At 32.0% G+C, this 13,240-nt stretch overlaps 1 protein-coding gene across 1 annotated transcript; it reads right to left on the bottom strand.

The window, feature by feature from the left end:
* Positions 1-3,403: 3,403 nt before the first annotated feature.
* On the bottom strand, positions 3,404-12,602 carry LOC108759972 (serologically defined colon cancer antigen 8 homolog). The gene is made up of 9 exons (XM_018505721.1): positions 12,329-12,602; positions 10,884-11,021; positions 9,421-9,751; positions 8,521-9,298; positions 5,590-5,828; positions 4,935-5,046; positions 4,609-4,726; positions 4,013-4,092; positions 3,404-3,927 (listed from the first exon to the last, which is right to left on the bottom strand). The coding sequence occupies exons 1-9, from the start codon at positions 12,532-12,534 to the stop codon at positions 3,470-3,472; spliced, it is 2,460 nt and encodes an 819-aa protein (XP_018361223.1). The 5' UTR covers positions 12,535-12,602; the 3' UTR covers positions 3,404-3,469.
* Positions 12,603-13,240: the final 638 nt, after the last annotated feature.

Below are 13,240 nucleotides of genomic sequence, written 5' to 3'. Positions count from 1 at the left end.
CAGAAACTAACTATCGCACTTTATTAATACTAATAAAATCATGATCTGTTTAGCTAATTAAAGAAGTACAAACTTATAATTCATATGTTTGTGGCTTGTTTCTATATTAAATTAGCTAAAAACGAATTCTACGAATGCGAAAATAAAATTCTTACGATTTTCTTTTGCAAATTGCGTGGTTTAAATAATAATGACTATATTATTGATAATATTACGTTATTTTAAATATTTGTAGTTTCTCTGAAATAAGTTTTATTTATATTATTTTTCTCTTAATCTTTTCATAATACGATTTTTAATTTAAAATTGGAATGCAGCGTAAATCGCCATACCTGTCCGTAAAACAGATCATGAGTTAACTTAATCTTTATAGTGTTGCTTTATAATGTCAAATAAGTCTATTGGAGCTGAAAACAATCGTGCATATATAGAACAACTCTAGAAAAACTATCGCATTACATATTTGTATCTTGCATAAAATAAATATGCATATAATTCAATAAAAATATTTTATAACGAAGTGAAAAGATTATGGAAAATCTTATGTACATTCACTTGTAGGTATTTTATACAGATAATGCTTGTAAAATAAAAAGAATATGAATACGTAACATTACTGCCTACTGTGTCAGTTTTGGAGTCCATTTTGTCAGACGCTCATTTTTACTTATCTTATGAAAAAATTAATTATTGAAAAATTGCAAATAGTATTATAAAAACTGCTTATACTATCTGATAGAAGACACTTTTTAGTTTGTAATTACGTTTCGAAAGTTTTACCTTTTGTTTAAGAAATATTGTCTAAAAACAAAGTGGTATGTCGGTATCGGCGACTTTCCTCTACTTTTATCATTACTTTGCACATGGTTGGACACGATACGATACAAGTCACTTACACTGTAAAAAAATTTCTTTACACATATAATAGATGTAAAATAGATTACATGATTAGTCCTGTATATATAAAAAAATCATGCAATTTTACAGAAATTATGTAAGTCCACAAAAATTATGTAAATTTTATTGTGTAAATATATCTTATTTTATATTGATAATTATTTAAATAGCAGGATATTTTGAATATTTTCTATAATTATCCAAATTTTAGTAATATTACGTAATATAACAGAAATTTTTTGTGTATTGTTAAATGTATAATAATATATAGTGCGGAATGTATTGTCATACACGGAGAAAATTTTATATGTTTTAATACAATTTTAAATTACACTTTACTATGTCTTGTATTTTCGATGGACTTTCACAACATGATTCCGACTTAACTTTTACTATGGTAATACTAATTTTTATCACATAAATAAAGTAATTATTTTGTTAAGCCATATTCTAACATGAAAACAGTTAATTTTTATTATGGTACGCAAACAAAATTTGCTAGGTATATTTGATTTTGTAATAAAAAATTTTTACTATGAAAAAGTGTAAAAATTACGTTATATTATTGTTTTTAAAAAAATAACTATAGCATTTAAACTCTTAATTTACATGAAGACCGCAACTACTACCACATTATAGTAATTTTATAAATATAAAATTTTCTCCGTGCATGTAGAGAAGCCCCTAGGCCCGTTCGTTGTGATTGGCGGTCGTCGATTTAAAAAAAAAATAACGGAAACGTAACGAAAAGTTACTTTCTCAAGTAACGATAACTGTAACAAGTTACTTTTAAAAATCGGTAACTATAGTAACGGTAACTTGCTACTTTTCTTACTCGGTAACGAGTAACTATAACTTGTTACTTTTAAAAAGTAACTTTCCATTTCCTGTTGGTTAAATAGCATGAATGAAAGTGTTGTGTGTTTAAGGCCCGATTGCACCAATGTTATTATACTTTGACTTTAAGCGAGGCTTAAATACTCTCACTTTCTCTCTTTAAAGCCGAGATACGGGAAAAAATAGAGTTTAAAGTATCATTTAAAGTCAAAGCAACTTTGAGCGATTGGAGAGATGCTATATTAGTGCTATTTGTACCATTCTATCCTTGTTTTACATCTAATGAATGATAAAGACAGAATAATACAAATAGCGCTAATAGTACGTCTCCCCAAACTCACGCATAGTGAGTAGGAACACTGCGTGTATTTTTAATGTTTTAAATTAGTAATAAATTAAGAAGGCAAGGTGCTAAGGTAACTGTAAATAAATCATATTGATAGAAGGATGTAGAAATGAAGAAAGTGTGGAAGAAATTAAGTATATATAAAATATAGAAAGATAAAATAGATATTAAAGAAGATGAGCGGAAGAGGTTTAAATCGCGAAAATGGCGGGGAGACATATATAAGACGAGTAAGAAAATTAATTGTAGTAAAAAAAGATAGAGATAAGAAAGATAGAGATAAGCTATACAATAAAAGAAAAAAAATTAAAAAGAAAAGAATAGAAAATAGAAGAAAAGGCAACAATAAAGCCGAATTTTGAAGTATTAAAGGATGCGAAATTAAGACGCGAAAGAGGTAAAAATACATAGGTAATACACGATAAGAAAATAACACTTAAGAGAAGGAAATATAAAGAGAGTAGAAATGAGATGTAATAGATTAATAGGTACAAATAAAAATTATAAGTTGATAGAAAAAGAGGGAAAAGGGTTAAGATTTTTAAGGAAAGAAAATTTGGAATAAAAAGAGGTAATACAGAGATAAGCAGAGATATATTGCAAATGAAGATAGAAATAACGAGAAAATATTGTATATGTATGTCGAAATTAGTACGTTAGGGATTATATTTAAAAAATAACCAATATAAAAAATGGATGGATGGATGTGTGAGGATGAGGTAAAAAAATGTGAAGTTCCCTTCTTGGCTTATATAATGCTAAAGATAATAAAGATTCTATTTTGCATATAATATAAATTAAATGTAAGATATCCTAAAATATCTGTATTAATTTAGCAAAGTTGAGAATGTTGAATAACTCAGAATTTCTATTTAATTTATCTTCGTACATAAATGACATAGAGGCTTCGTTCCGTAATTCTCTGCGAAAATCTATAGTTCATGTTACATATACTATAGATTCGTAATGAATAACGGAACTAGAAAATACGAATTACTTCATAGATAATAAGGATAAAAAAATTAATTACAAATTAATTTTCTGTATTTCACATTTAGTCGGAAATAACACCTAAGCGGAGAAAACTATATTCATTTATACTCCTTTCTCTGAAATAAATTTATACATTCTACTTTTAGTTTGATGATACAAACTCTCTGCATGCTTTCCTTTCAATATGATGTTATGTTTTAAAAAGAGAAGAAACAACTTGCATTGTATAAGTTTATACATTCAAAAGAGGACTTCAAAATAACTAAAAAAATTTTATAGACTCAATTGAAATATTATTCTATATTCGTCATGTATTTATTCATGATAGTATATTTATATGTATGTGCGTGTGCCATTAATACAGAGTACGTTAGTGCAGAGTTTCAGTGATTTTGACTACGTCGAAGATTGATTGTTGTCCGTCTGGTCCGCCATCATATTAAATTGGTTGTCATTAACATACTGTTCTTCTGGATATTGTGAAGGATCGTATTCGTATTGATTTTGATCATGCTCCATCATGTAAGTTTCCATATTTGAATCATTCACTGGATACTCTTCGTTATTTTGTGCGTCTCCTTGCTGCTGATACATCTCTGCAGTTTCCATATTCGATGCAAAGTTATTTTGCATCAAGTTGCCTTGAATCTGATCGTTTCTCTTCGGCGCGTCAGAATATATTTCTGACTCCTCACCCACCACTTTTTGACCGCTCGCGGTGTCGTATCCTTGATGTACCATTTGCGACGCTTGAGCACCCGATAATCCATTTGTATGTGGCGAAACTATTGAATCCATCGTAGCGTTATAATGAAAAGCTCCAGTACCATCGTTAAGTTCCATAGTAATTCCTCCTGGAAAGTAATTCTTGTTACTCAACATTCGATGTATGTGCGTTTGAATTACAGATTTACGTAAGAATTAAATAAAAATCATTACCTGCGTGTTGACTTACAAGGCTGCCTTGTATTTTACTTGACAAGTTTTCTATGTTGCTTTGTAAGCCGGCCATTTCTTCCCTGTGATAAATGAGTACATGGTTTAACAGATATGGGGTTAAAAGTTAAGTTTGACTATTAGCGGAAAATCAGTGTCACATCGAGCATAATATAATTGTTATTTGCATTAGGACACTCTCGCTATTACTGTGCTGATAGAGATGTTTTGGAGGTGTCGGACTTCTTTTTTGGAATTACTTTTACTTTTAGATCAACCTTAACGGTACGTTTCTTGCTCGAAGGCGAAGCGGTTTGCCCAACCGTTGTCACATCTCTCTCAACGACCCCCTCTGTCAACACAGAATAGCCCTAGATACATATAATGAGAAGTAGTGCATTCTTATCTATACTAATATTGGCATCGTAATAAAACGCGCGTTCAATAACGGGTGTTAATATACTCTAATAAATTAAGCTGCGCTTCTTCAGATATATGACTAATCGAGAAACAACTAAACTAAGGAAACGTCTGACAGCCTGAAGCTACGTGCGTTATATCTTTTCATTCGGTTTCCGCAAGTCGGACTAAGAATATACTTGTGTTTAAGATTGTTAGCTTCCAAACGCTGTGTGAGAGATTGGCATTCGGTGGTCAATCTCGAGACGAGCTTGGCCTGATTACTCAAGGCGTCTTCTAGGCCCGCCACCGTGGCAGCTGCGAAATTTGGTTGCCTTGGTCAGCCTGTTAGCTATGTTAATTGACTTAAATCTCAATCTCCGCCTATGCTAGGCATATATAGTGTCAGGCATGCCGATTTCTCACACATATAAAGACAGTACTCTTAAGTCAAAATCATTGTCAACAAATAACACTTTTTACGGACAATATACCTAACATAGGCATACCTAGGACGATATCTTACCATGTTTAGTCTCCATATCCATTATCATGGACGTTAATTCCTTCTCGTTTTCCAATCTAGGCGTAATTTCGCTACGCTTCTCTTCAGATCGTACAATTTTACTCATACTGATCTGAAAAAGTATAAAAGATTTTATTTTACAACACTGCATTTTGCTGAAACTTCAGTAATTATTTAATTTGTTAATTATCTCTCCAAAAGTTTTCGCGATTTAAATCTTCCGTACTGGAGTTAATTCAATATTGTACCGTTAAATATCATAAATCTGCAGTTATGTTGTAAAAGAGTCTGCCATGTATTAGTCTAAAGTATCATATCATTGTTCAGAAACTTTTTTGTCTATAATTTGGCAATTTTTAGACAAAAATGATATTGACAAAAAAAAACGTAAGTGTGCCAAATTTTATTTCTTTTTTAGTAAATCTACTCAAACGTGTTCGGTTGAGACTGTCATAATGCTTAAGGAAATTTCTGAAGAAAATTCTATAAAAAAAAAATTATGAAAAAAATCCATATAAAATAAAGATAAAAATAAAAATAAATACAGAAATTTTATTTCGTTTACTAATTACGTAAAACTTCGATCATCGTATGCTAATAATACACGTGATATAATTAAGTATTGATCAGTTAAAATCATGTTCAAGATATTTACCTCCTTTTCCAAAGATGCAATTTGTTCCAACAGTCGTAGATTTTCTCGTCTACAATGTACCAAATCAGCATCCGCTCTTTCCAGACGCTGCTTGAACGAATTTATTTCTGCCTGTAATCTGCTCTGCTCTTGACGAGCCTGCCTGTCGTTTCGTTCAGCCGCTAGTTTACCGGTCAAGACTTCTTGTTCTGCCGCATCTTTTTCGCTTAACGTTTGGTTCAAATCACTCTGCAAAGTTGCTAAACACGAGAATATTTTTTTGTTTGTAATTTTGCGCAAATAATTAAATCTTTTAAAGTTTTTAATATTTATCTGTATATAAATTTATTTGGGCAACATAAACTTATATAAAAGTAATAATAACAGGCGCGAGAGATTAAATCTAATGATATGTATAATGCCAATATGAGCCAACACAAGATATTAAGTGCGTAGCATAATCAAAACTTTATTAAGCAATTACGTTTTGACCCTCGTTTCGAGTCTTCTTCAGTACATAAATTAATGTCGTAAAAATAGGCGCAAGAGATTAAATCTAATCAGGGAATGGAAGTAACTCATTACTTGTAACGAAGTTACAGTTACAAGTTACTTTTTTGGTAACTTTACTAGTAACTGCGTTACTCTTTTCTTTGGTAACTGTAACGGTAACGAAGTTACATTTTTTTGGTAACGGTAACGAATTTTACAGTTACTTTTATCGTTACTTTGCACATGATTGGACACGATGCGACACAAGCCACTTACACTGTAAAAAAATTTCGTAAATTTACACATATAATAAATGTAAAATAGATTACATGATTAGTTCTGTAATTATAAAAAATCATACAATTTTACAGAAATTATGTAATTCCACAAAAATTATGTAAATTTGTTTTTATTGTGTAAATATATCTTATTTTATATTGGAAATTATGTAAATAGCAGAATATTTTGAATATTTTCTGTAATTATCCAAATTTTAGTAATATTACGTAATATAAAAGACATTTTTCGCGTATTGTTGTTAAATGTACCATATAATAATATATAATGCGAAATATATTGTCATATTATCGTTCCTGTAGCTACACATACACATTGTAATTGTACTTCCACAATCTGCTTAGTTCCAAACCAAGAAATTATTTTTATTTGCATATTGCAAATATACAAACGTGTGGACGTTTACAACTATTATAGTGGATCTCAAAATTATCCAGTATAATAGTTATAATTTTACACAATTTTTTACAATGCGCTTGAGACTAGAGAAGCCTCTAGGCCAGTCCGCTGTGATTGTTGGTCGTCGATTTAAAAAAAAGTAACGGAAAAGTAACGAAAAGTTACTTTCTCAAGTAACGGTAACTGTAACGAGTTACTTTTAAAAATCGGTAACTAGTAACGGTAACTTGTTACTTTTCCTACTCGGTAACGAGTAACTGTAACTTGTTACTTTTAAAAAGTAACTTTCCATTCCCTGAATCTAATGATATGTATAATGCCAATATGAGCCAATACAAGATATTAAGTGTGTGGTATAATCAAAACTTTATTAAGCAATTACGTTTCGATCCTCGTTTTCAGTCTTTTTCAGTACATAAATTAATGTCGCAAAAACAATTAATTATAAGTAAGATCACATTATGACGACTGTATCCAATCTTAATGAAAAATTGTACATCAAATTGAGATTTGCTATAGGATACAAATAAAATATTTTATTATCTTGTCAGAGAGTCATGTTTTAAAGTAACTGAAGTCACTCATATGTACAGGGTGGGCCATCTATTGGTACGTTTTTACAGAGTGGGCCATCTATTGGTACGTTTTTAAAAATGCGATCAAATGAGCATACATTGATATTTTTTATTAATTTTTTTTTTGTTGTGAAGCTAAAAGTATCCGCGTCAAGAATGAAAAACGATTTCGTTCATGTGGCTCCCTCTAAAAAAAATTAATAAAAAATATCAATGTATGCTCATTTGATCGCATTTTTAAAAACGTACCAATAGATGGCCCACCCTGTATAAACGTTGAATCGGAAAAACATAGTATTACTACCGCTTACTCCATTATTGAATAAAAAATTGTTTACTGTAAGTGAACAAAATTAGTTAAATATTAATTACTAGTCACTATTAAAGTTATTAAGAAAAATTATTAAGAAGAATTAAAACTTACATAGCAAGTGATGAAAACAATTTGTTAACAGTTTAAATGCTCGACGGATAATGAGACGTTAAAACAGATAAAGTCACATTTGAAAAACAAAATACGCAATCGTAAACAATTAAGGTCGAGACGATAATAAAATTAAGGTTGAATTTTCATGTAATAAGAAGGAGGAAGCACTATGTATTTTTTAACCTTTTTATTATCGTCGATCTTTATTTACAATTGCGTACTTTGTTTTTCAAATGTGACTTTATCTGTTTTAACGTCTCATTATCCATCGAGCCTTTGAACTGTTAACATATCGTTTTCATACTTGCTATGTAAATTTTAATTCTTCTTAATAATTTTTCTTAATAGCTTTAATAGTGACTAGTAATTAATATTTAACTAATTTTGTTCACATACAGTAAAAAATTTTTAATTCAATAACGGAGTAGGTGGTAATACCATGTTTTTCCGATTTAACGTTACATATAAGTGATTTAAGTTACCTTAAGACATGACTCTTTGTCAAAATAATAAAATATTTCATTTGTATTCTATAGCAAATCTGTCAATTTGATGTACAACTTTCCGTTAAGATTGGACACAGTCGTCATAATGCGATCTTACTTATAATTAATTATTTTTGCAACATTAATTTATGTACTGAAGAGGATCCGAAACGAGAGTCGAAACGTAATTGCTCAATAAAGTTTTGATTATATCACACACTATAAATACCTTGTGTTGATTCATATTGGCATACATTATGCATATCAATAAACTTACATATTTTATTTTGCAGCTCTTTCTTCAGATTATCCATAGCATTTTGTTTCTGAGATAATTCTCTCCTCAGTTCGTTTATCTCTCGCCGCTGTTTCTCAGACTCTAGTTGCGATTTGTTGGTGGTCTCCCAATGGGTTGCAATATCGGCGGTAAGTTGCTCGATTTGCTGATTGTATCGACGTTCCACTTGTTGCCTCTCCTCAGTTATGCGTCTATTCGTATCTTGGGCTGCCTCCCGTAGCTTTTCATGCTGCCTCTCCACCTCATCTTTTAATCTTCGAATCTCCATCTCACTCTGATTTCTCTCAAACTCGATCTCATGCCTATCGTCCATAGACCGTTTCGCTCTGTGTGTCGCTTCGGTTTCTTTATTCCGCGCGGTCGACAGCAACTTCTGCGATTCCTCTAACTTCATCTCAGCCTCGTACTTGGCGCGTAAAGCCTTGTCCAATTCGGCCTTTAATTCAGCATTGCTCTCGCTTGAACCACTCTCGAACAAACGCTTCAAATTCGTCTGGTTCTCCTCCTGCGCTTTTCGTAACTCCAGTTTGGCTTGGGTTAATTGCGCCTCCAGCTCACTAATTCTCGACTCGAACATTATACTGGGTCCTTCTAAGGGTTTCTCACGTTTGCATTCTAATGTGTTATCAACATGACCGCTCGTTTCTTGCTTGTGACACTCGTGGTTCGCTCCACAGTGATCTTTATGATCCTGTAGAACGCATTTGGATAATGCAACTTGATTCCTGCTATGCAATGCCTCGTTTTCAGCTACGACCTACGAAAAGCCGTGGTAATTGAAACAATAAAAAATTTCATTACGCCCCCTTCTGTTCATTATTATTCTAATAGCTAGGATACCTGAGTATTCTAATATTGGTTTGAAAAAAAAATATATACCTCACGAACTTTACTCAACAGATTGATCAATTCATCTCTACAATATTGAGACTCTCGTTCCAATTGTTCGATATAATCCTCCTGCCTTTCGATGAAGGACGTTAACTCCGGAGGAATAGACTGAAGATCGGCTCTCGACAAAGCTATATTACTGTATGCCTTTGACGACTGAAGAGTTTTCGAGAGAGGAAAGGTATTTAAAACTGTGTTTTTGGAGAGATCCTTCCTTCGAAAATGATCGCTAATCATACTTTGATCATCTGTATCCTCTCCAGATTCACTAATTCGGGGATTATTGCTTTTATATATGTTCCGAACACTTCGTTGCTTTCTATAAGGAAATTATTTTCATCTTATATTTTATCATATCCCAGTAAATATCAACTAATAGTAATATAACATCAATGTTATTATCTTTTACACTCAATAATGTAACTATTACGTAACATATGCGTTATATTACATCTATATAATGTTAAGTGAAATTATAACATTGATGTCCTATGATATTTACTGGCATATATATATATACATATATATATATATATATATATATATATAAGATGAAATACGCGGAAAATAATTAAAAGTAAAAGATTTATGGAATAATTCAGGAGAGAGATAGGGAGCAAAAAGAAAAGGGGAAGAAAGTGCGATATTTTAAAAGAGTCTATTAAATAATATAATACAGAAGAGATATAATTATATAGTCGGCATAAAATTAAATTTTAATAGATCTTTTAAAATAAAAGTTTATTCATACAAAATTATTTCCCTCAATTCTATCCCGCAACCCATTTTCCGAATTTTATTTATCGTAAAATGGGTATATGCGTCCTAGCAGAAAAGATTTACGAAAAACTGTATAGATTGAGACAAAATCTCAGAAATTATTAATTTTTCATATATATTCGTAGTGGGACGTAGAGCGGCGTTGTTTTTTTGAAAAAGCATAGAAATCCGCCCTTAAACAACGCTTTTACGTCCCACTAGGATATTTACGAAAAACTAAGAATTTCTATAAGAAATTTTAAAGGTCCGATTTCATTGCTTTAACTGTTTATCAAGAAATCGATTTGTTCTAACTTTTCAAAAAATTAGAATGCCTAATGCCCATTTCCACCAATATAGATTAATTTTAATCTCGGTTCAACTTACTCTTCGTCTTTTTCTAATCTTTAGAACTAGAAAAAGACAAAGAGTAAGTTGAACCAAGATTAAAGTTGATCTGCGTTGGTGGAAACGGACCTAAGACAAACAAACTTTACGCTACGTCCTACTACGAATATCTACGAAAAATTAAGAATTTCTAAGATCTTGTCTTAATCTGTGTAGTTTTTCTGTACCTTTTCGTAAAAATTTTTTTTCCGCCAAGGCGGTTTTATTATTTTATCTCTTTTTAAATTTTATTTGCAGCATTAATAATTTAATCATTTATAAATTTTATATGGTTGTCAACTCACACTGCGGACATTCCCGTTGGAGCGTACGACTCAGCTAACAAATACTTTAGTTTCGAAATAGCGTCCCTATATGCCAGCTCCATATAATCCGCCGGTTTCCTTTTGCTTAGATCCAACTTTGAAGACGCATTTGTTTTCCTATAAAATAATTGTTTCTTTCGCACAATTAACCAAATATTTCAGAATATTGCGCTAGATTAGCATCAATTGCGTCCGCATTAAACTTATGTTAGCAGAATTTATCGATCTGCTGCTATAGATTGTCGGTAAAAACTAACAGAATTTATGATTTCGTAACTATTTAAATGGAATATATCATTCAAATAAATATAAAATAGCACATTTAGCAATTATTCTATCATTATATTCTATTAACAGATTCTGTTATATTTCTACCAACGTTTGTTAACATCGGTTGTCTAAATTTATAGCAAACGTTTTGCAAAATTTGTTTTCGACAGATTTGATCATCTAACAAGGAGAGGCTACGCTCTGCTCTTCACCGATTTTGATCAAACTTGCAGTAATATTGATTTAACCTTAGGAGAGGCATCGTCAACCTTGATTTGACCTTGGCGATGCCACTCAAAGTCAAACTAATAAAACCAGTTAATACATCTTATTAAACCCTATCATTTTTGTCTAAGACATTCATCTCAAAAATACATACTTTCCGAGATATTAGACTGTTTCCAGATTTTTTGGTATATTTTTAAATACTCATTACTCGGCTTCTAATGCCGGAATCAGACTATGCATTGAAGATTGAGATTGAAGATTAAAGATTAAAATTTCACCAATAAGGACAAAGAAATTCTGGCTCTTTTTGTTCTGATTGGTCAAACTTCAATCTTTCAATCTTCAATCTTATTCTTCAATGCATAATTTGATTCCGGCCTAAGGTCCATTAGTGGAGGAACAGCTTTACAGGTGTTTATTTGGTAGGCTCCTCTAACATCGCTGCAAGTTTGATCAAAATCGGTGAAGAACAGAGAGTGTATAGCCTCTCCTTGTAAGTATATAGCCAACCGAATAATAAATGTCTAAAATGCAAGTATTATGTGTATGTGTTGTACACACACACACACACATACACACACACACACACAATACTTGCATTTTATTAAAAAAATTCTTTAATTTTTGGAATACTTAATTTCCAAAGTTAATTATGTCCAATAATATATATTACATATATGTGCGCGCGCGTGTGTGTGTACAACATATAATATATACGTAATATATATTATTGGACATAATTAACTTTGGAAATTAAGTATTCCAAAAATTAAAGAATTTGTTTCTATATTTTTTTATAATTTTACACTTCCGTGCTAATAATATTTAGTACAGTAATATTTATCACTATTGCATTATCGGACAGGTATATAGCACAATCTTTCTCCTAATAAATAGACAAATTAATAAATATATTCCAACTTCACCTGTTCTTCAAGCGCTTCATACGCGCGACGCAAGCCGGATCCGTGTAACTACTTATACCAGGTGATGTTTTCAACTTAGTGGTGATTCTTGGAGAGAATTTTGGATGTGTTGTACTCGGGTTACCGATGGTCGCAATACTCGTCACACTGTCAGGTACAAAGGGGTGGCATTCGCGGCAACCATAGGGGCTGTTCGTCGTCAGCATTCTGAGCGTGTTCTACCCTTTATCAAGCAACTCTTCGTTTCACCCTCTCAAGAACGCACGCCGGTCGGCCGTCCGGCCAATCGATGATACGTTTCTCCCAGTCGGGTGAAGTCGACGAAGAAAATCGAACGGCACTCCAACATTGTAACTGGAGGAGCCTGGTGGTGGATCGCGTGCGATGGTACCATCCTACCTTTATAGACCCCTCGGCGGGGACAAGTAGCACCGTACCGCCGTCGTACCACCACCGATATGTACGCGTTCCGTGACTTATTAACCTGGGGCATACCTCAATGATAAAGCATACCTTCAGTAACGATCAGACGAGGGTAGACAAATGCTGACGCTATCGCTTCCTGATATTTTTCATATCCTCCGCTAGAGAATTCCTATGGAAACAGAATGATCAACAATGACGACACGATGTTTATGGAAACGAAGCTAAATATATCATAAAATGTTCGATTTGATTCCAAATGTTCCGTATATTAGAATAGTAGAATATTCATAGAATGTTCAAAAGTTAATGAAATATTTAGAATATTATGAATGCTTTCGAGAAGACGCTATTAACGCTATTTATGTCATTCTATCTTCATCGTTAATCAGACGTCGTAAAACAAGGATAGATCGCCACAAATAGTGCTAATGACGATCCTGAACACACCCTATATGTGTTTTCATTATAAGTACAATTTAGAACAGA

The sequence above is a fragment of the Trachymyrmex cornetzi genome, unplaced genomic scaffold, assembly GCF_001594075.2.
Source record: "Trachymyrmex cornetzi isolate Tcor2-1 unplaced genomic scaffold, Tcor1.1 scaffold210, whole genome shotgun sequence".
In the NCBI taxonomy this organism is placed as follows: domain Eukaryota; kingdom Metazoa; phylum Arthropoda; class Insecta; order Hymenoptera; family Formicidae; genus Trachymyrmex; species Trachymyrmex cornetzi.
This window is presented reverse-complemented; position numbering and strand designations above follow the sequence as displayed.

What these genes read in the sequence shown, in the direction of transcription:
- LOC108759972 (XM_018505721.1), bottom strand. Translation starts at nt 12,534, where the DNA reads ATGCTGACGACGAACAGCCCCTATGGTTGCCGCGAATGCCACCCCTTT. An exon ending in CCAACGGGAATGTCCGCAGT is followed by an intron (nt 9,752 to 10,883) that starts GTGAGTTGACAA and finishes ATTTCCTTATAG; the next exon opens with AAAGCAACGAAGTGTTCGGA. An exon ending in AGAGCTGCAAAATAAAATAT is followed by an intron (nt 5,829 to 8,520) that starts GTAAGTTTATTG and finishes TCTCGTGTTTAG; the next exon opens with CAACTTTGCAGAGTGATTTG.